Source organism: Schistocerca gregaria, chromosome 10 (assembly GCF_023897955.1).
Source record: "Schistocerca gregaria isolate iqSchGreg1 chromosome 10, iqSchGreg1.2, whole genome shotgun sequence".
NCBI classification, from domain to species: domain Eukaryota; kingdom Metazoa; phylum Arthropoda; class Insecta; order Orthoptera; family Acrididae; genus Schistocerca; species Schistocerca gregaria.
Window position 1 is genome coordinate 194,945,919 of NC_064929.1, and position 22,888 is coordinate 194,968,806.

Genomic DNA, 22,888 nt, shown 5'->3' on the forward strand with positions numbered 1-22,888 from the left:
TATGTATATGGACTGAAGGGGGAATTTAAAGTAGACGGGTCGGCAGTGAGAATTTGGATCAAGGAGGGAGGTGTGCCGGGGCGATCGATGCAGTTGTGTGAACTGCTGTGCCAGGGTGGTATAGTGTCTAGCACACCTGCCAAGTAAGCAGGAGGCCCAGGTTTTATTCCCAGAATGGTATAAATTTTCACTCACCACTGCTGTATATATAAATAAAATTATACCTGTATCAGACCAGTCAAGTTTCTGCAATTGTGTCATTTCATTTGTACAAGAACCTCCACCTGGATTTCAGCTTGAGTCCCGCGTTTACATTCAATGCTGAGGTGCTATTCCAGAACATGGGGAGCATTGGCAATTATATTCATGTTTAAGGTGGAACTGAAAGTAGACTGGGGCGGCAATGAGAAATTGGATCGAGGAGGGAGCATGCCTGCATAATCCTTGCAATTGTGTGACCGCTGCGCTGAGGTGACTTAGTGGCTAGTGCACCTGCCTAATAAGCAGGAGACCAGGATTTGATTCCCAGTCTTGGTACAAATTTTCACTCGCAGCTGCAGTCTATATACATAAAATCAATTTGGACTGTTTCTCAGCTCGATAGACTACAAATGTTCCATATCAAATTGTTTGTTTCATACACCACTGTGGTACATTGAAACTGTTATCATTTACACTCTCAATAAGCTCACCAAGCAAAATATTAGTAAATACTGAGAGACATGACACTAGTACCATGTAACATTCAATCTAGACAGAGCAGTGGCCTCAGTTTGGTGAGGAAGAGAATCCACAATTATCTTTGGTTATGCCATCACCAGCTAATGCCCCTCATTAATTATTAGATCCAGTAGAACTACCAAATCGTGAGGATATTGATTTGCTATGTTTCATCCGATCCAGTCTAGGTGCAATAGGGTGACCGAGTCTTGGTGAGGGACACTCCATGGTATACAGTCACTGTGAAGAAAGTTCTAAAGAAACAGAGATCACAGCATAATAGGTGTAAAACAAAGCATAGGGCTATAGATAGAGAGATGCTGAATGAAATGCTTTTGGCTGTGTGATGCCTTCAATGACTACTGTAGCATAATATTGTCAAGTGATCTGTCACAATACCCAAAGGAATTCTGCTCATATGTAAAGGCTGTTAATGGCACCAAAGATACGGTCCAGTCCGTAGTGAATGAGACAGGAACTGAAACTGAAGGTAACACAGTGGAAGCTGTAATGCTTAACTCCTTTTTTCAAATGTTCCTCTACAAAGGAAAACCCAGGAGAATTGCCCAAGTTTAATCCTCAAACCAATGAAAAGATGAATGAAGTAAGCTTTAGTGTCAGTGGTGTGGAGAAATAGCTGAAATTGTTAAAAATAAACAAAGCTCCAGAGCCCAATGGAATCCATTTCAGATTTTATACTGATTTTGCAGCCAAGTTAGCTCTTCTTCTAACTATAATCTATCATAGATCCCTCGAACATAAAACTGTGCCCAGTAGCTGGAAGAAAGCATGAGCCACAACTTTCTACAAGAGGGGTAGTGGAAGTGATGCACAAAACTACCATCCAGTATCCTTGATGTTGATTTGTTGTAAAATCTTAGAACATATTCTGAGCTCAAACATAATGATGTATCTTGAATAGAATGGCTTCCTCAAAGCTAATCAGCACGGATTTTGAAAATGTCGATGATGTGAAATCCAACTTGCATTTTTCTCATGTGGTATACTGTAAGCTTTGGATCAAGGCAATCAGGTAGATACCCCATTTCTTGATTTCCGAAAAGTATTTGACTCAGAACCACACCTACACTTCCTGTCAAAAGTATTATCATATGGCGTATCAAGTGAAATTTGTGACTGGATTGAGGACCTTCTGGTAGGAAGAATGCAACATGTTTTCTTGAGTGGAGTGCCATTGCAAGACGTAGAAATAACTTTGAATATGCCTCGGGGAAGAGTGTCAGGACCCTTACTGTTCATGTTGTACATTAATGATGTTGCAGACAATATTAACAGTGACCTCGAACTTTTTCCTAATTTTGCAGTTATGTATAGTGAAGTACTGTCTGAAAGAAGCTGCATACATCAGATCTTGATAATATTTCAAAGTGATACAAAAATTGCCAACGTGCTTTAAACATTCAGAAATGTACAATTTTGCACTTCACAAAACAGAAAACCATAGAATCCTATGGCCATAATATCAGTGAACCACAGTTGGAATCAACCAGTTCCTACAAATACCTGGGTGCAAGACTTTGTAGGAATATGAGAAGCAGTGATCACATGGACTTATTTGTTCGCGAAGCAGGGTAGACTTCGATTTATTGGTAGAATACTGCGAAAATGCAATCAGTGTATAAAGGAAATTGATTAGGAATCACTAGTGCAATCCTATCTGGAATATTGCTCATATGTGTGCCACCCGTACCAAATAGGACTAACATAAGATATTGAACATGTACAGAGAAGGACAGCACGTATGGTCACAGGTTTGTTTGACCCATGATAGTGCATCACAGAGATAATGAAGAAACTGAACTGGCAGACTCTTGAAGATAGACATAAACTATATTCAGAACTTCTACTTACAAAATCTCAAGAACCAACTTTGTATAATGATTGTAGGGATATACTATAACTCCTACATATCATTCACACAATGATCATGAGAACAAGATTAGATTAATTACAGTGCACAAAGAGGCATTTAGACAATCATTTTTCCTATGCTTAATACTGGAATGGAATGGGAAGAAGCCCTAATAACTAGTGCAATGGGACTTACTCTCTATTGTGGACTTCACAGTGGTTTTCACCTAGAAGTGTGTGTGTGGTGAACATTGCTGTGCCTACAACATATTGTAATGAAGATGTAAAATAAAACTCAAGACGTGGCTGTTGAGAATGAGTAGGTCCAAGTCATGGCATGAAAAGCATCTCCAAAACTTCATGGAACCACTTCCAGGAAAAATATTCCCAAAACTTCTCAGAACCACCTCCAAAACATCACAGAATCACCTCCAGCCCGAACTACACCCTTTGCACACTCCAGGTTAATCACCTCATTGGGCTGCCTGTGCACTCTTAAAAAACAACCGCAATTGACACACTTAACTTTGTGACTGGATTTCATCATGTACACATGTGCCTGTAAGTCATTTACTATGCATTTACTCATTTTCTATGCTGCAGAAATCTCAATTTGCACAGATTCTTTGTGCTGCTGCAGGATCGTATCTAGTGAAAGAATCAGGCTGGACACAAGACTTGGAATTCTGAGAATAGTTATATTTTCTGAGACAATTTACTCAGCCAAACGTTACAGACTTCGCCTCTGGAAACTGAACTGATACTGCCACTGATGTGGCATCAACTGCATTTCTTAAATAATATTAAAGTAATGCTTTACAAATGTTTACATTTTTTAAATTTCATACTTTTCATGTAGATACAATTACAGTAAGGATTTTGGATAAGTGGCAGCATTGGTCATAAATACTGAAAACCTTTATTTAACAGATCAAATTCGGTCACTGTATGACCACCTCAGTGCGAAATATTCGGACCTTGTGCACACGGTTCCCAATGGAATTAGACATCAAAAAAATTACATTATCGGTAATTAATGAATTTCGAGATGAAGAAATAATTGATAGTTTCCAAAGTTCTTTGCAGGATGATAATTTCGTGTATGCATTGATGTTGTGATGCTTGATTACATAATTACATGAAGTACAATAATGACAGGTATAAAAATATGAATTACAATGATTTCACTGTAAACAAAACATTGCCAACATATTCTCTGCTATTTTACAATGAATACTTTTTACTGAACCAAACATTTTTATTCACAAAAATCATTATATATTGAGTCTCCAATTTGTTTATGTTGTGACAGTGATGAAACATTTTTCAGTTGGATGCTTTCATGAATATTTCATCATTTGCATCACTAAATAGTTTAATTACAATTTTTATGAGTATAGGCATTCTACTGTGAACTATACATATGTATGAGGCATGCCTTTTAAGTAAGAACCACTTTGAAATAAAAATAAAACAAGTAGAGTTATTTTTGCTTGAAAGCCTGTACTGTAATATACTTGTCAACACAATTCCCGCCAATGTTAATGCACTTATTGTACCATACAACCAACTTTTGAATACCATCGTTTTAGAAATCTGCTGCCTGCTGAATTAAGTGCACTTCTAGACACTTGTAAAAGCTCATCACGTAGCATCGAAACCATAAAGCATTTGATATCTCTCACTTTTTCATCAACTTTGTGCACCAAATTGTCAGTAATGATTGAAGGTCACCCAGTTTGTTCCTCATTGTGCTGATTTATACAGCCATCTTTAAAAGCCCTCACTCATTTCCATGCCATCTCATCACTCATAATGTTTTCTCCACATTCGCCACTGATCTGATGAATTTCAGCACTTTAAGGCTTCAGCACTAAGAAAACAAATCACAACACGTATTTCATAGTTGGTGGGATTCTCAACCAGAGGATGCACTTCATACACTACTAACAAATGTAAAAACACTAAATATTGATCAGAATTATGTAGAAAAGTAGATATAAAATTGCTAGGGAAAGCCTGCTTGTTTCATTTTTATGTCAGAATGGTACTTACTTAAAAAGCACAAGTCATAAATGAAAAGAAAAGTTATCTCGGATGAGTAATCAAAATACATGCTTCAGGTATTGTAATTTTCAATTGCAAGGGGCATCGATAGATTATTTTTGTGTGACCACATTCAGCTACATTTCAACTCAGCGGCGTCCATAATTATAGAAGGTGCAAAATTGTGATTTGTCAGACTGTGCTGTGTGCCTCCAGTTATCTGTTGTCCTAGTTTCTGTGTTATTGTTTGGCCTACTGAAAACCACATTCAACAATATCAATAATTGCTGTTGGGTCTGAAACCAATGACAAAGTGTGACACTTTTTACAGTTCCCCCTTAGGATATTTTTACAACCACTGTTCTTTTGCCATATTAAATGGCTGCAGATGATACACCACTCTTCATAGACACACTGTACAGTCAGTGATGATGCACCAGCAAATCGGACAACTTCATTCACAGTGTGACCTTATGTAAGTCCACACATGACCGCTTATTTTTGCCATTCTGTCATGTCTCCATGTTGACCCATTTTACTTCCCTGATTCCATACAGCCAAGCGACTCATATACACCGCAAAACATCACCGCTACCAATTACATACAGAGTATTTTGGGAAATTCTTCAAAGTATAGTACTCGAGCATCAACACACTTTCGCCGGAAGCTTTTCCACAATTTGAAGTCTCTGTGGTAGATGGATTCAGGAAGGACCTTAACGGTACACATGCAAGCTTATATGACAACACTTACAGTTCCATGGTAGAATCCTTTGAGGAAGGATTTTTTGCAATAGCAAATAGCCTGCTGGTGCCAAATTGAGACTGTAAGGGGGTTGGGGGGATCATCGCGATGCCATTTATCATCAGGTAGTCGATGATCTTGGAGCACTTGGGGCTGGCGTATCATAATGTCTGATTTCCAGCAATAGCTGGCCTCACTCGATTGACCCTTCTCTTCAGTCTTCTTAGCACTTCCAGATAAAAAGCAACATTCAGGTATAAATTTGTAAATTTCCTTCTTGATGTTGAAGGATGACTTTCTCTGTGGGCTTGCTCATTTAGTCATTTTTGGACAAGGTGATGCTGCATTGTATCGTTCAGAACTTTGTCACTTTGTTTCTGGATTGTATTCTAATATCCAAGTTTCATCTCCCATGATGATGGTGCCAAAAAAGCTGTAGTCTTCTTCAACATGTTGCAGAAGGTCTTTGCAAGCAGATGCTCGCCTCTGCTTTAGGTTGCTCGTCTGTATCCTCGGGATAGATTTAGTGCAGATAATGTGCATTGCCAAATGTTCACTGATAATGATGTGCAGTGTTATCTTATCAATGTCAGTTGCATCTGCAACCGTGTGCACATGTAACAGACAGTCTGAATTCAACACTTCATGCATGTGTTTCACGTAGTCATTGGTTCTTAACATCAGCAGCACAGTCCAGTGTAGGGCTCATTCTTCACACTTTCTCAGCCCCCCTTTGAAAACGTGTATCACTTAAAAACTGCAGTTTGTGACATGCATTCATCATCGAACAGTTACTGAATCACAACTCAAGTCTCCATACCCGGTTTTCCCAGTCCAACACAAAATTTGATGGTGTACTGCTGTTTGACCATTCTCTGCACATTGAAGGCCCACCCCAGCCCCCTCCCACCATCAAGCATCCATGGTGCGTGCACAGTGTGACTTAAGTCACGTCAGGAATATTTTGTTCCCGATACTTTTATTGCAGACACTGTATGTGGTAGAGGGTCACACGACCCCCCTGGTACCAGTTCTACAGCACTTCAAAGTGACCATTGTGCTCTTTTACAGAGTAACTAATATGATCTCTCATTTCCTCTCGGCACAATTGGTTAATAGTGTGCTTCCATGGGTTCTGCTGGGTCATTATTTCCATTTTGTGCACAATATGAACTCAGCTATAAGTAATGGTGTGGGATCAACAACAGTTCACACTCTGATTGAAATCCAGGTAGCAAGTGCACATAACAGCAAAACTCACACCACCTGAAGAGAAAGGTCGGGCCGGAAGACATGGACACACACTATTAAGGGAGACTAATAGTTTGTCCAGTAAGCTTGTAACATATCTGTGTGTGTGTGTGTGTGTGTGTGTGTGTGTGTGTGTGTGTGTGTTAATTTTGTCAATTTTGTTGTTGTTAGCATGCAATATGAAACCTAGAACTGTATCTTCTTGCAGGCTGTTTATAAGTTTTCCATCATCTTAGGAGACTGAAAGATCTGTATCATTGTTTAGGAAAAACCCTCAGCATTTCACCGAGTTCAGCCACCCTGGCGATCCTGATTATAAAGATGACCGACCAGAATGTCGTTATGGAACAGAATGCTACACAAAAAATCCACTCCACAGACAGACCTACAAGCATACAAAGAAGCCACCAAAGAAGAGGCAGAGGGTGAAGAAAGGCGGTGAGTCATATAGCTTACTTTCAAATTTGCCACTCTACACTCTAATCTCTCTCTCTCTCTCTCTCTCTCTCTCTCGTTCCGTGCTCGCTCTTGTTTGAGCCAGGCTTGTATGGAAAGTAAGAACTGTTTTGAAAAAGTCCATAAAAAGCATTTTTTCCAAACCAAAAGTTATTTTTACAAGAAAGAGCATTTCTTAAACTATTTTTCTACAAAGCTGCTGCCATTGTTCAGACATTTGTCATATTGGGAAACCAACTTTGCTATTCCTCTTTGTAGGAAGAAGTCATTAGTTAAGGCAGCCACTGATGAATTCCATCATCACTGTCAGAGAACCTTCTTCCAAAATCACACTTCAAGTTCAAGAAAAAGTGGGAGTCAGAAAGTGCATGATTGGCGCTGTACAGGAAGTGCTCGAACTGCTCCCAACCAAATTGTTGGATACGATTTTGAGTGACCCCCTGCAAAATGGGGACTTCTTTTGTTTTGAATTACGTGCTAAAGTTTCATCAGTGCTTCACAATATTGTACCATATTGACACTTCACCTCTGGGAAGGAACTCTAAGCAGAATCCCCAGCCTGTCCCAGAACACAGTGTACATGATTTTTTTGTGCTGACAATGTTATTTTGAAATTATTATTATTATCATTATCATTATTTTGGGGGAAATTGCCAGTGCCTCCACTCCATTGACTTTTGTTTTGATTGTGGAGCGACATGACAAACCAAGTTTTATCACCAGTCACAATTCTGTTTAAGAATTCATCTCCCTCATGACTATGCCAGGTAAGAAATGCCAAAGCACTGGCAAGTTACTTTGTTTGGTGGACATTGGTAGGCATTTTCGGACTGCAACGAGAAAACATGTGAAAATTTGTGATGTGTGACAATTTCATGCAAAACAGATTTTGAAATTTGTGGAAACTCATTGCAAAGCATTCTTACAGAGAACCATCTGTTTTCACAAATTTTCTGATTTACTTTCTCAACTAAACCATCACTGACATCGGAAGACCACTCGCAACGTTAAGAACATTCATTCGTCTGACATTGAATTGTCTCACTCACTTTCTCACAGTTTCATCAGTCATTATATTTTCACCACTAACTTCTAAAAGCTGACAATGAATTTCAGCTGGTTTAACATTCTTTGTGTTCAAGAACCGTATTACAGAAAACATTTCACACTCAGTAGACTCAGAGATTGTCTTAAACGTTTTGAACAGTCATGAATTAATGCTAACACAATGCAGTCTGGCTGTAATAGCATTAGTGGAAAGACAGTGAGCCAGAGAGAGGAGTGCAAATGTGTGGGAACTGCAATAGTAGTGCTGTGGTGGTGGTAGAACAAAACGGTACTTATTCTCCAGACACTCTTCGTATTTACGGACTAATCTCAGGAACTACTGTAAGAATTTTTATCTGGTTTTGACTAATAGACAGAATGATTGAAGAAGAAGGTTCATGTATATAATTTATTTCACGGAAATTAGCTGAACTATGATGAACTTAAGTCCACCGCCACTGTGTAAACAATGGCATTACCATCTAGCCGTGTAGCAGTACAGTAACCGCAACTCTGAACTGCTGTGAAGCATGAGCAGAATCCTATTCATGCCTTATGGTCTAGTGTGTGCTTGAAAACTGAAAGGGCACAGGATCACTGTGTTTCCAACCTAGCATTCACCTCTCAATGAGATTAAATTGTAGGTCTCATTTTCTCAGAGCAGAATCAAAGTTGGGTTTGATGATCTAGCAGTGAATCGTTGTCTTTGTTGTTTTTTATAAAGTCTTTCAGTTTCCATGCTAAACTATAGGTTGTAACGCCTGCACCAGGACATTGAGCCACATGAAATTATTATTACCAGAATCTATCTCTCTCTCTCTCTCTCTCTCTCTCTCTCTCTCTCTCTCTCTTTCTCTTTCTTCTCTCTCTCTTTCTTTCTTTCTTTCTCTGGAACTACTAATTGTAATAAAATGCAATCAAGACATTCTGGAGATATAGTTTTTAAACTTTGGTTCACATCGGATGTTTGTCACTCACTTCACCCCACTGCAGCCGCCTAATGTCTGGAGTGTGAATTCTCTTTTCACACTGTTGACATGCTTTATTCATTTTGCCAAAGTGTGCAGTTTCTAACCTGCAGCTGGTGTTAGAGATCACTATACTTTGAACTCTTTTATGTTGCTGTTCACAGTGAATGAAACAAATTAGTGTACCATTAGAGAACTAGTGTAGTGCTATGAAGTTATTAACATCTCTGTTGTGCATTATTTCTTTGGTTTTTAAAGCTGATACTGTTGAAGAAGTACATTTGGAGGAGATATGATATTCTTCAATGGGATTAGCACGATTAAATTGTAAATTGTAAATTGTTAATTTCATTTTGTTATAATTCTTTAGTTTTATTCATTTTTATTTTGAGGTGTGCATAAAGCTGCAGCATATCAGTACAAGAAAATTCTTAAAGTACTATTGAACAAATATGTATGTGACGCTGACATACATTTTCTGTGTAGAATAACATGTCCTCAAACTAGATTTCAGAGCACGTTGTGCAAATGTATCTACCTCATCACTCCTTTTCTATCGCCTTCAACACCCCCACAAATAGGAGGGCTTTGGTTGTCACTCCATTGTTCAGTACTACATGTTCTGGCGTTAGGGGACGGCAATGGGGTGGACCGAGTGACAGAAAACTATTGCGTGCAAAAGTTCGGAAGCTGTTCTTTAAGAAGGTCATAACTGTGTACGGTTAGAATTATGACTCAAATATTCTCGTAGGAGTGATTGCTGGTGCTGATCTCATGCATGTTTGCTTTTGTCTCCGTAAAATATGACATCAAGTTGGTGTCGTTTCCTCGTCAGTGCTACCCGTGCAAAGCCGGGGTGGATCGCTAATGTCTAATAAATATGAGACAGTGTTACTCTCCAGTACTTAACCTCGGGAGGGAGGGGGAGGGGGTGAAATGTTTAATACTGCTGATAGACACACAAAAAAGTAAAACTGACACAATTCCTAGTTTTCAGAACTATTACTTCCTTCCTTAGACAAAAGTGAGGGATAGTTTGAAAAGGAATGGCAGGCCACTCACAAAGGAGAGGGTCCTCAGGGTGGGATCAACTTTTTGAAACCAAACGTTGGATGATGTAGGTTAAGATCCCAGGTATCACACCTTGCAGCCGTTCGCCCCAGTGAGCCCTCGTTGCACTAATAGACCAAAAAAAAATTTGGAATTTTATGTGGGGCTCAATAGCATTAAACAGTTGAACCAAATAATCTGGTTACGTAGTGTAATAGACAGGATAAGAGATTTGCATGCAAGAGACTGTGGGTTCGAATCTCACAAGGTGCAGTATTTTGTTAAATCGTTATCAAAATGACTTTTACAGTTATTTTTATTCAGTTAATTGATTTAAATATAAATTTTTCTTTCTATTCCTTTGTCACATTATTTTAATTACCATATGAACTTTTTTCACTTGTTTCATTTTTTCTTTATTTCATCCTTTTTTGAATAGGATTTTTTGTGAATATGAATTCAATTATATTTATCTTTTATAATATTCACTTATTTGAAAATTACAATCTATCACTGAAAAAACAAAATACCAAATAACCTACATATATTAACCATGTAATGGTGTGTATCTTTTGTTAACAGATGTGCATTGTTTTGCATGGTAATCTCATATAAACATTTTAAGTCATTCCCTAAATACCTATTGTACTATGTACAAAATAACATAGATGAAGATTTATATGAAGGAAGGGTTTATAGATATAATGAAATTCAAACAAAATGAGAAATAGATATAACGAACACTATAATGTGTATGAAAAAAACAGGGCGATGAAAGAAAAGAAATTAAATCAAAATGAACACATAAAATTAATTAAAAACACATGAACGAATATTCCAAGTGGGAAAAGAATGTTAAGAAGAAAAATGAGAGCAAATGAAGAAGTTGATATTATGATTAAAATGATGTGACAAAGGGATGGAAATAAAAAGTTACATTTGACTCAATTGATTGAATAAAAATAATGATCAAAGTCATTTTGATAATGATTAAAAATAATTACTGCACCTGGTGAGATTCAAACCCACAATCTTTTACATGCAAAGCTGGTATCCAATCTATTACACCATGCAACCAGACTCCTTGGTTCAACTATTTAACACTATTGAGCCTCACACAAAATTCCAAATTTTTTTTCGTCAGTGACATGCAAATGTGGGCCCACCAGGGTGAATGACCGCAATACCTGGGATCTTAAGCTACATAACGGTATAGATGGTTTCAAGAAGTCTTCTCCTTGTCGGCCCCAGTGTGAGAGGGAGCCACCTGTAGTGAGGATGAGGGTAGACAGAACTGCAGGGGGAGCCACCAGGGATGGTAGGTCAACGGAGGCACGTTGGTAAGCACTAAAAGGGCTTCAGTCCAGAGGTGACAAGGATAGAGTGAAAAGTAAAGACAGATTAGGGGGAAGAGAGATGAATGGTGCAGTTAAGAATTAGAACAGGGTGAGAAAGGAGAGAGGAAGACGTGTTAATGGAGATTAAGTCTATGCTCATCCAGTATTTAGCTGAGATCCTCTATTCTGAAGGGCACATTTGTACACATTGGCAACTGCTGGGTTCCTCTGCAGAAGTGTATGACATTTTCCTCATTCAGGTAGCATTGCCTCACAACATGAGACTCTGGTCTGACATTGGTTCAGCATTTTGCACACTGCTTATCCAGAGTCATTCCCTTTTTTAGTGAGATGATGTGCCTATGGGCCTTAGATTTTCGGCTCTCCATTTCCCAAGTCTCGTAGTTTCTTGCTAGAGTTGTTGTCTTTGCTAAGAAACTGTTGTGTTATAGGGCCTGGTTCTTGTTGGTTAATGACAATGTACGGAGTATGTTACAACTGTCATTTGTTTCTTTTTTACTATTGGAATGTTCAGTGTGAAGTGTAGCATGCTGGTAGCACTCCTGATATTAAGTGAAATGACATATTCAAATTTCTTTTTCTTTTATCATGTAATACATCATAAATTTTAAACTCTCTGAAACTCAGTATTGTCAAAATGTAGCCTGGTAGTTTTGTAGCACCATTTTTTTAAATTATAATTATGTATTTAGTTTCATTTAAAATGTTGCAATAGAAACGTATTTAGACAAAGTGGAGGCATTTATGAAAGCCCTCTTTAAAAAGGTATTGTACTTAAAGTCTGTTCTAACAAATATGCATATTTTTTAAAACTTACATAGTGTTTAACTACAATTACTTCTCCAGAATAGGTACCCTAATTGGCAGTTTCAGATCATATTTTATTTCTTATAAAAAATTAAATGGATTAGTGATGATTTCAGTATTGCACCAATTTTTGTGCATCTCATAAAAATGGTTGCTATTTAAAGCACTTTGTAGGTACTATGAACTATAAAGTTCTTATATTGGATGCTTTGCTACAGTGCTGTTAATCACCTTTTTGTTTATGGTTTGCAGCTGTGCAAACCTTAATGAGAGAATAATTCTTGTAAAGGTATAAGTTTTTAGGAACTAATGGAAATTTATGTGAATTCCTAATTCCCACATGCCAGTAACAAGAATCCCATCTGTTTTACTGGCGTTCATTGTGGCTGTAATTCTGATATTACCACAATGTTTACTTTAAATCTTAAACTGTTCTTTATAAATGACTGAAGTCCCAGCAGCCTACCAGTGAACCAAATGAACAATTATTTGTTACAAAAGAAAGAGAATAGATGTAGTCTAGCCGAAAGCAAACAGCATGTAGATGGAAGAGCCTGGTAGTTCCAATCAGTGTGTAATTACACTGCGTCAGCGTGTCTTTTAATTTACTTTTAAATTTTTTGTATTTGTTTACAGAGCTTGGCTCATAACTTGTGATGCATTCTGGTGACAAATTTTTCCTTCTTGTCAGCAATGTCTTCCACAGTAAGCACTCCCTTAGCTGCATCCAGTTGCTCAGTACATCTGTGGAATCACAATTAATGTGACTGACTTTGTACAGGAATCTTTTACTCCACTGTGGAACCCAGAATGTAAACAAGATGTTGACCAGCTGCGCCATAAATTCATATTAGAGCCTTTAAAGCAGTGCCATTGGAAAACCACACTTCATTGCAGTGGCGGTACTTCGACCATGGACTACCTCTCTGTTGGTTGGTTACACCTTCTATACTGTTCTCTATTTTCTCAAAATGCTGCTCTTTCAGTCTGTGGAATAGAAGGAAAGTTTAAGGACAAGTTCTGGACAATAAAGGGCACTGATGTAGTGTGGAGATGTTTCTCACCCTCAGAAATTTATTAAAGGATCTCCTTTTTGAAAATTTCTTTTTTATTACCAGCAATTACATGTTATGGAAACAAGGTTCACTAAATGTCTGCTTTCGGGTGTTCAGCTGAATCGTTGATTCCATTTTGATGGCTGACCCAGTCATCTTCTTCAGATATTAAAAATATGAGTTGAGCACACTGAGAAGTTGACCTTTTGGGTGGAGATTGTTCAATTTGGGTGCATTGTGGAACATCTCATGTGATTTCTCAGGTTTTCTGGGCGTGATTGATTAACGGTGTGATTCTATTCTGTTGGCTGGGTCAGTAATCGAAATGATATCAAAAGCTTGACGGAACACCTGAAAGTGCGCTATTAATTGATTGCACTGAGAAAACCTGAGAGAACAGTCAGGTTCATCTTTAAGTTGTCTCGAAAAAAGGAGAACCCCTTCCACATTACAGTCATTCAGCCTCTGAGATAGGTGTTTTGCAACCAATTTTTGCACAATCTTTTCTCATTTGCAGTTCATGTACTCGTGGCAGTGTTGGTTAAATTGATCCACTCTGCAATGATTTTGACCCAGAGATGTAAGAAAATGATCAAACAATGGAAAAGCCAGGATGGAATGTAAAAGTATTATGAGAAGAAAAGTTGCTGAGTCACAGATAGGCACAACAAAAAGACTCTCGCAATTATAGCTTTCGACCATTAAGGCCTTCTTTAACTTTAACACCACACACACACACACACACACACACACACACACACACACACACACACACACACACACACACATATGCGCGCGCAACTCACACAAATGACTGGCAGTCGTGTGTGTGTGTGTGTGTGTGTGTGTGTGTGTGTGTGTGTGTGTGTGTGTGTGTGTTGTTGAAGAAGGCCTTAATGGCTGAAAGCTATAATTGTGAGAGTCTTTTTGTTGTGCCTATCTGTGACTCAGCATCTCCACTATATGGTAAGATGAAAGGCAATGGTTGAGATGGCGGTATAGGATTAGTGTCAGTGGAGTCCAGCCGTATAGGCTGAGGTGTCTTGTGCTATCCATAAACCAATGTGGCAAAAATTATGACGGACTGTTATAATACGCCACGTCTGATTTCTTTCTCCATAACTTACTGCACCGAATCTGTCTGTGCGCCCTTGCACATTCACTGTTGGCCGTAGACCCTAATCTTCTTTCACCTTCTTCTTCCCATCATTTTTGCTGTTAGGCAATATAAGATTGTTGCCTCTGTCAGTGTATTGATACCAAATGATGTTGAATAGCAGTAAGACACTGGTCTGCAACTTCCCTTAAACACTGAAGGAATGTCAGCACCATTTCTCAGTAAGGGCATGGCCAATTTCCTTCCCCAGTCAGAGATCGTGCTCTGTCATAATGACCTCATCATCAGTAGGTGTTAAACTCTAGTATTCCTTTCTTTTGATTTTGATTATCATCTTTTGAGAGTTTTATTTCTTACTGGTTCATAAACATATGAAAATACATCCAAGCATCTGAAAACTGGAACTGTATGAACCTTTATCTTCATGTGACTGCTGGAGTATCGCAAATGTTTCACTTGTGCTGTAGTCAAAGTTGTTATAAAAATAAAATAGCACATAGTTGCTTGAAATTGCTTTCATTCTGATCACACTAGAAACTTCTTTTAAGACTCTGAGGTTCAGCCACTTACAAAAATTTTGCACCCGGGGAGGAAAAAAAAATAAAAACTGGAAGGTTTACTTTTATCTTTGTTTTGGCTCTTTGTAGTTTACAAATTTTACAATAATCCACACCTACATCTACATACATATATACATACACACATACTCACTCCACAAGCCACCTTGAGGTACATGGAGAAGGGTACCTTGTACCACTACCAATCACTTCCTTTCCTGTTCCGCTCGCAAATAGAGCGAGGGAAAAACAGCTGTTGACATACCTCTGTATGAGCCCTAATTTCTCTTATCTTATTTTCACGATCTTTACATGAAATGTACATTGACAGCAGATGAATCATTCTGCAGTCAGCTTAAAATGCTGATTCTTTACATTTTCTCAGTTGTATTTTGTGAAACACAAAGTAATCTCTGACAGACAGAATGAACACCGCACATATACACAGTGTAAGTAGAGTTGTGTTAAACTGAATATGACTGCCTACTACTGTCATTCATGGTATGCACAAGGTCAGCAAAGAACATTGGAGAAGCGGTATGTCTGCAAATTGAGACAGTGAAACAGTGGATGGCCCACCGAGTGTGTTGCTGCGGATTTCTATACTAATCTTGGACCTATGTATAGTAAAATCTGTAACGGACTTAACTACTGGAACTTGCTGTTTAATGACCCTGTGCAACAGACAGTGTCTTGGGAGCAGTTCAGCTGTTATATGTTGGTGCTTTTCTTCAGTAGAAATGAGAGAGTGCACCGTTATGAACCAGAAAAGAAGGCAGTTGAAATGGGATAATGCTTGTTACAGTGACACATTCAGAAGGCAGCTCAAACTTTTCCTATGAACGAAGCACTTGGCACTTCTCTCAAATAAAATATTACTGCTCTGTGACAACACAGACTGCCACACAGCTCTGTATAAGAAGAATACACCTCATTATTTGAAACTTAATGTGTTAAAATACCAGTTGCAGAGCTTAGAACTGGTGCCATCAGATTGTCGTTTGCTTGGATCTTTTTTAAGAATATTTGTGTTGTTAGATGTTCTTTTAAGCTCATGAAAGCTGTGAAAATATAGATGTGACCTGTGTCACACTTTTCTGCACCCCGTCCCCCCTTGTCTGGTATCCTCACCCTCATGTACAGATGGAAAAAAACATGCTGTAAAGCAAAGTAACAATCACTTGCTTAAGTATCTTTGTACAAGAGTTCTAGTAAAATTTCTGTTATTTAATGTCCTATCCTTATAGCACTCCATCTTCAGGCCACGAGTGGCCTACCAGGACCATCCGACCGCCATGTCATCCTCACTGGAGGATGCAGATAGGAGGGGCGTGGGATCAGCACACCACTCTCCCGGTTGTTATGATGGTATTCTTGACCGAAGCTGCTACTATTTGGTCGAGTAGCTCCTCAATTGGCATCACGAGGCTGAGTGCACCCCGAAAAATGGCAACAGTGCATGGCGGCGTGGATGGTCACCCGTTCAAGTGCCGACCACCCCAACAGCGCTTAACTTCGGTGGTCTCATGGGAACTGGTGTATCCACTGCGGCATGGCCGTTGCCTGTCCTATCCTTATGCTTTCTTATATTATATATGCTTGACATCACTCAAGTATGGGGACAATCTAGAGTAATATGAAATGCAGAAATACATACTTCAGCAGTCAAGATCACTAATTATGCAGGGTGTTTCAAAATGAACATACTGGTTTTAAGGCATTGTAGCATTTATTACCTTCAACTTACAATTGTAAATAATACACCAAATGAAAGAGCAACTCAAACAGTTTTGTTTGTATACCTGTGCGCAGTGGGAAGAGTATGTAATGACAAAGAGTGACTGAAAAAACGTGTTGAATGAGTGTGAGTCTTTCACGCTTAGCCCCAAGAAATATACCTGTATAAAGTGTATGGGCCTTTCTTTTTTGCTGAATCAACTGTAACTGATGTTTCTTATTTTGATGTGCTACAGCTATGGCCCGTGCCACAATAGGAAGAAGCTGAACAACACATCTTTATTTGAGAGCAAGATGGTGCAGCGCCTCACTGGCATAACTCGGTATGTGACTGGTTAAACAACATTGTATGCAACCAGTGGATTGGGTGCAAGGGGGCCAGTTGACACAGCATTTTATTTGTGACCTCCACATTCACACACGATCTGACGTGATCATGTGTAATGGCCTCCGATACCAGCTGATCTATCCTACTTTAGAAACAATGTTATTGCAACAGTTACTTCTGACAAAAGAGCAAGGTTTTGGAACAACTCACCTGTCAACACTATGTGTCATTAGTGTTCACACTGAATAATTGTAAGAAAAACTGTTTGTGTTTCTCTTTCATTTGGTGTATTATTTATAATTGTGAGGTGAATGTAATATGTGCTACAAAACTTTAAAACCCGTATGTTCATGTTGAAACACCCTGCAATTTTATTTTTGATGACCAGTTTTGGTAAATCTAAGTTGCCATCATTGGCTCTGTAAAACATACAGGTCAAAAATACAAGCGTAATCAGGTTGGGTATAATAGGCTGGGGCACAAATTTACCCAAGATGGGTATAAAGAACATACTTTATGCAAATACAGCTGAATAAATGTCCATCATATGTGTAATATGTAGTGTCAAGATGTAACACACCATTCCAGGAACATGAAGAAAGTGATAAATCAGCAGGCAGTAATACAATAACATTCACATAAAATATCATGCACGTTATACCAATTGCACAAGCTGATATTCACACAACAGATTAAAGATGACAGAATCACAAGTCAAACAGAAAGATTTTATGAACTACCAGCAGGTGGCATGGCGGTAGTAAACATACAGAAATACAATCGTAACATATAAAGCATAAGGAAGAAGTTACATCTACGGAGTACACGAAACAATGCAATATACACTACTGGTCAGAAGTTTTTGATCACCTATAAGGGACTGATGACCTCAGATGTTAAGTCCCATAGTGCTTAGATCCAAGCCATTTGATCACCCATCACAACAATGGATCTGTGATTAAAGCAGATTTAGTTCCGAATATTCTATCATATCCCCTGTCTGGGAATGAAGTAAGTATAAAGATGTAAAGACTAACCACCTCTGTTCTGTATTTGGCTGGTTTTTCACATAGATGAGTGTTGATGAGTGTCCACGACAACACTGACATGCCTTTACATAAGATGGTTGCATTTGAATATGTCTATTACTTTTGACTGTCTGTGTAGTCAATCGGTTTGCATCAGTTTGCAGTATATTGTGATTGTCTAGCAGTGTGTTTGTATACCTGATCAGGTTCATACCATATTACCTCCTAACAGGACAGAAGCAGGGGATTGGAATTGGAAAACTTGCTGTAATTGTAGTCCTTCATCGAAATGTTATTCTAGTGGGATAATAGCAACAAAAGTTTGCATAGTCACATCTACAGTGGTGTATCTATTGCAGTAGTTCGAGGAAACGAGTGCCAATGCAAGTGTTTTGTGATTTGGAAGAACCTGAGTAACACCATACCAGGAAGATAGGTTCATACGTGTACTGAGTAAATGTCAGAGGATGTGTACTCCGCCTGCAACTCATGAGGAAGTAAATAGTATGTGAGCTGGTGCAATCTCTGTCTCAACATGCAATGCCGTCTTCATGAACAAGGTTTAAAGAGGTGAATAGCGGCCAAAAAACCTTTATTACACAAACAAAGTGAAAAAATTGCGATGGACACAGCAATATAAAAATTGTAGTGTGCAGCAATGGTCGAAAATGTTATTCACAGATGAATCTTATGTTTGAAGTGTTTGGAAGCCACGTATATGTTTGATTGTTGACTCTGTGGAGAACATATGAAGAGTCAATGTGTAACACCAACGGTGAAGCATGCTGGATTGCCAGCCACGGTGTGGTAGTGGTTCATGGGTGATAAAGTTGGTGATCAGTTGAGAATTAATGGAACATTAAAGAAGAAAGGATGGCTGCTTGGGGGATGGGGACCAAACAGCAAGGTCATCAGTGCCAGAAGAAGGAAGGATGTCACAGGATACTGATCAACAGTGCACTTACATCTGGCAGGAGGCTTATGTTCATTGTAGGTTTGCTCTGCAGAAGGGCAATCATCTCAAACATGCTTCTAAATTGTGCAAAAGGTGTGTCAGTAGAAAAGAGAAATATGGCAAACCAAGAAATGTGATTTGGCCAAGTCAGTCATCTGATTTAAATCGCTGTGAACTCAACAGGAATGTCAGAAAACTGAAGTCATCTAATGTTGAAGATGTATGGAATAATTTACGGTTTTGGTCTGCAATATGAGCAAAAACACTACAAACTCTTACAGAATGCCAAGAATTTGTGCAGCTGTTCTGAATGCAAAGGCTGGATCCTTTGAAGAGGCTAAATTCTAAAACATGTTTATTGTATTTAATGATAGAGAGAGAAAACATTTATTTTGTTGGTCTGTTTGATTTACTTTATTTCAATGAACAAACTTATCATACAAAGTTTCTGCCATGGGTGATTGAAAACTCTTGACTGATAGTGTACACAGTTTTGTATGGAGTTACATGAGCTGCATAATCCAGACTGTTGTATACTGGAATGACAAAATTTGTTTTATAAAAAAAGTTAATGTTTTAAAAAGTGCTTTCATTTTAGATTTACAATTTTTATAACAATTTAAGAGGAGGTAATGTTCATCAACTATACTACCCTACTGCATATATAGTCAAAACATCCATAAGGTAAGTGCAATCAACATTCAAATGATGAGGGTACAGAAAGAATGAACAAAGTACATGGCATGTTGTATGTAGGTAATAAAAGGGAACAAATATTGCATTCTTAAAATACCATATAATTATTTGTATACACTTACTCATTACTTAATTTCTAGTCTTACTATTAGTTTATTGCACCAAGAGTAGACCTCAACCATCACATTATTGTAGCATCTTGACCATGTGTTGTACAGTTGTTGATCTACAATACTATGATTTGTATATGGTATTTTAAGAATGAAGTATTTTTGTTTAAAAAAATTAAAAAACTATAAAATGAGTTTTGCTGTTCCAGTACATTCTTGTTTGGATTACGTGGTTTATATAATTACATACAAAATTCTGTATATTGCATTTTTTTGTGTGCTCCTTGGATGTAACTCCTTCCTTATGCTGTATATGTTAGGATTGTATTTCTGTATGTTCACTACTGCAATGCCATCTGCTGATAGTTTATAACATTTTTGCCTTTGCCTTTGACTTTTGATTCTCACTTGTCTTTCATCTGTTGTGTGAATATGAGCATGTGCAGTCATTGCAACATGGATAATATTTTATGTAAATCTTGTTGTGTTTTTGACATTCTAATGTATCACTTTCTTCATGTTCCTGCAATGCCGTGTTATGACTTGTCTCTATGTACTGCACACATGATGGAGTTTTATTAAAATATATTTGCACAAGATAAGTTGTATATGTCCATGTTGTGCAAATGTGTACCCCACCCTGTTATACCTGACATCATTATGCTTGTATTTTCAGTCTACATGCTATACAGATCCAATAATGGCAACTTAGATTTGCCGACACTGGTCATTGTAACTGAAACTATAATTATCGATCTTGACTCTTGAAGTTTCGGCTTTTGTATTTCATATCTCCGTTAACAGATAGGAATTTTTGAAGAAAATACCTGCCTCTAGCTTCTCTCCCTTGAAGGCTTCATATCCCTACACAGTCAAGTTTCCAGTGAAAATTGCACTGTTGTCAGAAATAAACAAATTATCCTCAGTAGTAATGAAATAAAATGACTCTAGCACTTTAGCAGTGAGCTGAATACAAGTAATAAATAGAAGAAAATTTACATGTTTGATAACAAAATGAAGCAATGGAAATCTAGGGTGGAATAACAATGTGGAAAGGATAGATTGTTACTTAGCAAGTGTGTGTGAGTTGTGCTTGTGTGAATCTGTGTGTGTTCTCTTTGTGTGATGAAGGACTTAATCTGAAAGCTGACTATTTCTAGCAGTATTTTTTATTGTGCCTGCCTGTAACCCCATGCCTCCTCTCTTAACATTTCCAGATTGCTGATAACAAAATGAGGTATTTGTGTTAAATGCTTATGAGGAAATTAAGTACGTCTATGTAAGATAGAAAGGGCATTGTTGGTTCTCAGTAGGTTATCAAGCCAATGAATTCCATGATTATTTCTCCTCCCATATTTCAGCAACTGTTCTCTTGTTTTATAGATGTAATTTAGTTGTAGTATCATTTAATTATATTGTCTCTAAAGTAGTTACATAGATTATACCACTTTTAGCTCCAAAAGATGCTGATGAGAATTCAGAAGAAGATGAATACGACTATGACGACCCATTCTTGAACGATGCCAGCTCAGACGATTACGAACCTACCGATTCCGGTTCCGATGCCTCCGCATCCGAGGGTGAAGAAGAGCAGGATTTGAAGAGAATGGAAAAGGAGGCTAAGAGGTTTGTCCGAGGCAAGCGGAAACACTGAAACTGTTTAATTTGCTAGAGTACAAATTTTTACCGTCAGTTATTTACCGTGTCAGAAATTGTCTTGTATAGAAAGAGTGCTTCGTGAAACAGTTTTGTCGTGTCTTTTGTAGTAAAAACTTGTATTGATATTTTGTCTAAAATAATATTTGCAATTATATATTTTTATGGAAGCATAATTTTCAAATAGTGTAATTATTTAACACCTGAATAAGAAGAGTGTTAAGGATAATTACAGCACTGGCCACAAGAGCTACAAGGGTTGTCCAATAAGTAAGTTCCCCTGTATTATTTCTCTGCAAAATGAACTTGCCCCTGACATGTAACAGCTGGCGAGTTTGCCTGGTATGTCTTGAGAACACAAATACCTGCTTATGATGCATACTGCAGCATCTTATCTGTATGCTGCCAGCTAGCATGGAGTTATCACTGGAAAGCGTGTCCATTTGTAATCTGCACTCAACAACTATCTGCTGTTGATATCCGTCAGGAGTTAACTTCGATTTACGAGGAAGGCTGCATGACCATTTAAATGGTTTTGTGAATGGGTACGAAGATGTGGATGACGAATGGCACAAAGAGTGGGGGGTTACACTATAATGACATGAGATGTTGCCATTATTGTAATTTGCAATACTGTGGAGGAAGAGTGTCACATTACCGTTGACAGCATCCTAATGTAGCTACCTCCTGAGGCTACAATTGGATGTGTATCCATTACAAAGGTCCTGGCGAACCATCTTTATCACAGCACAGTCTCTGCAAGATGGATGTCATTGTTGCTAAGTGATGTGCACAAGCAGCAACAAATGGATTCAGTCAGAATGTTTCTGGAAATATGTCAGAGAGAGGAAGATGTGCTCTTCAAGCAGCTTGTCCCTAAGGATGAGACCTGCATCCATCATACACTTTCTGAGACAAAATGTTTGGTGCATATTGTGGAAGAATGCCGATGAAAGTGTAAAGGTCACACCCTTGGCAGGGAAAGTAATGGCAACCCTCTTTTGCATCTATCAAGGATTTCGCTTCTTCACTACCTGCCTTGCAGCACCGTAATGAATGCAGATAGGTACTGTAATGTGTTGATGAATCTGTGAGCTGTTATCTAAAGAAAATGCCCTGGACTTGTGTCTCGCAAATTTCTCTTCCTTCGTGACAATGCTTGGCCTTGCACAGCTCGGATGACCCAGGCAGAACTCGGAAGATTCGAATAGAAAGACACATTTCCCCAACACAGACGTCGGGCATAGACAGTGAACAGCTGGTTACGAGCACAGGACCTGACCTGATATAACACCAGTTTGGAAAAATTTGTGTCACATTATCAAAAAA

General features: G+C 38.3%; 1 protein-coding gene across 1 annotated transcript in view; it reads left to right on the plus strand.

Annotated features, from left to right (window-relative positions):
• Nucleotides 1-21,735, plus strand: part of LOC126293412 (aprataxin and PNK-like factor) — an 83,353-nt gene extending 61,618 nt beyond the window's left edge. The window contains exons 4-5 of the mRNA XM_049986635.1: nucleotides 6,900-7,072; nucleotides 21,358-21,735. Of these exons, the coding sequence (XP_049842592.1) occupies nucleotides 6,900-7,072; nucleotides 21,358-21,557 (373 nt within the window). The 3' untranslated portion in view covers nucleotides 21,558-21,735. The remainder of the gene's footprint in view (nucleotides 1-6,899; nucleotides 7,073-21,357) is intronic.
• Nucleotides 21,736-22,888: the final 1,153 nt, after the last annotated feature.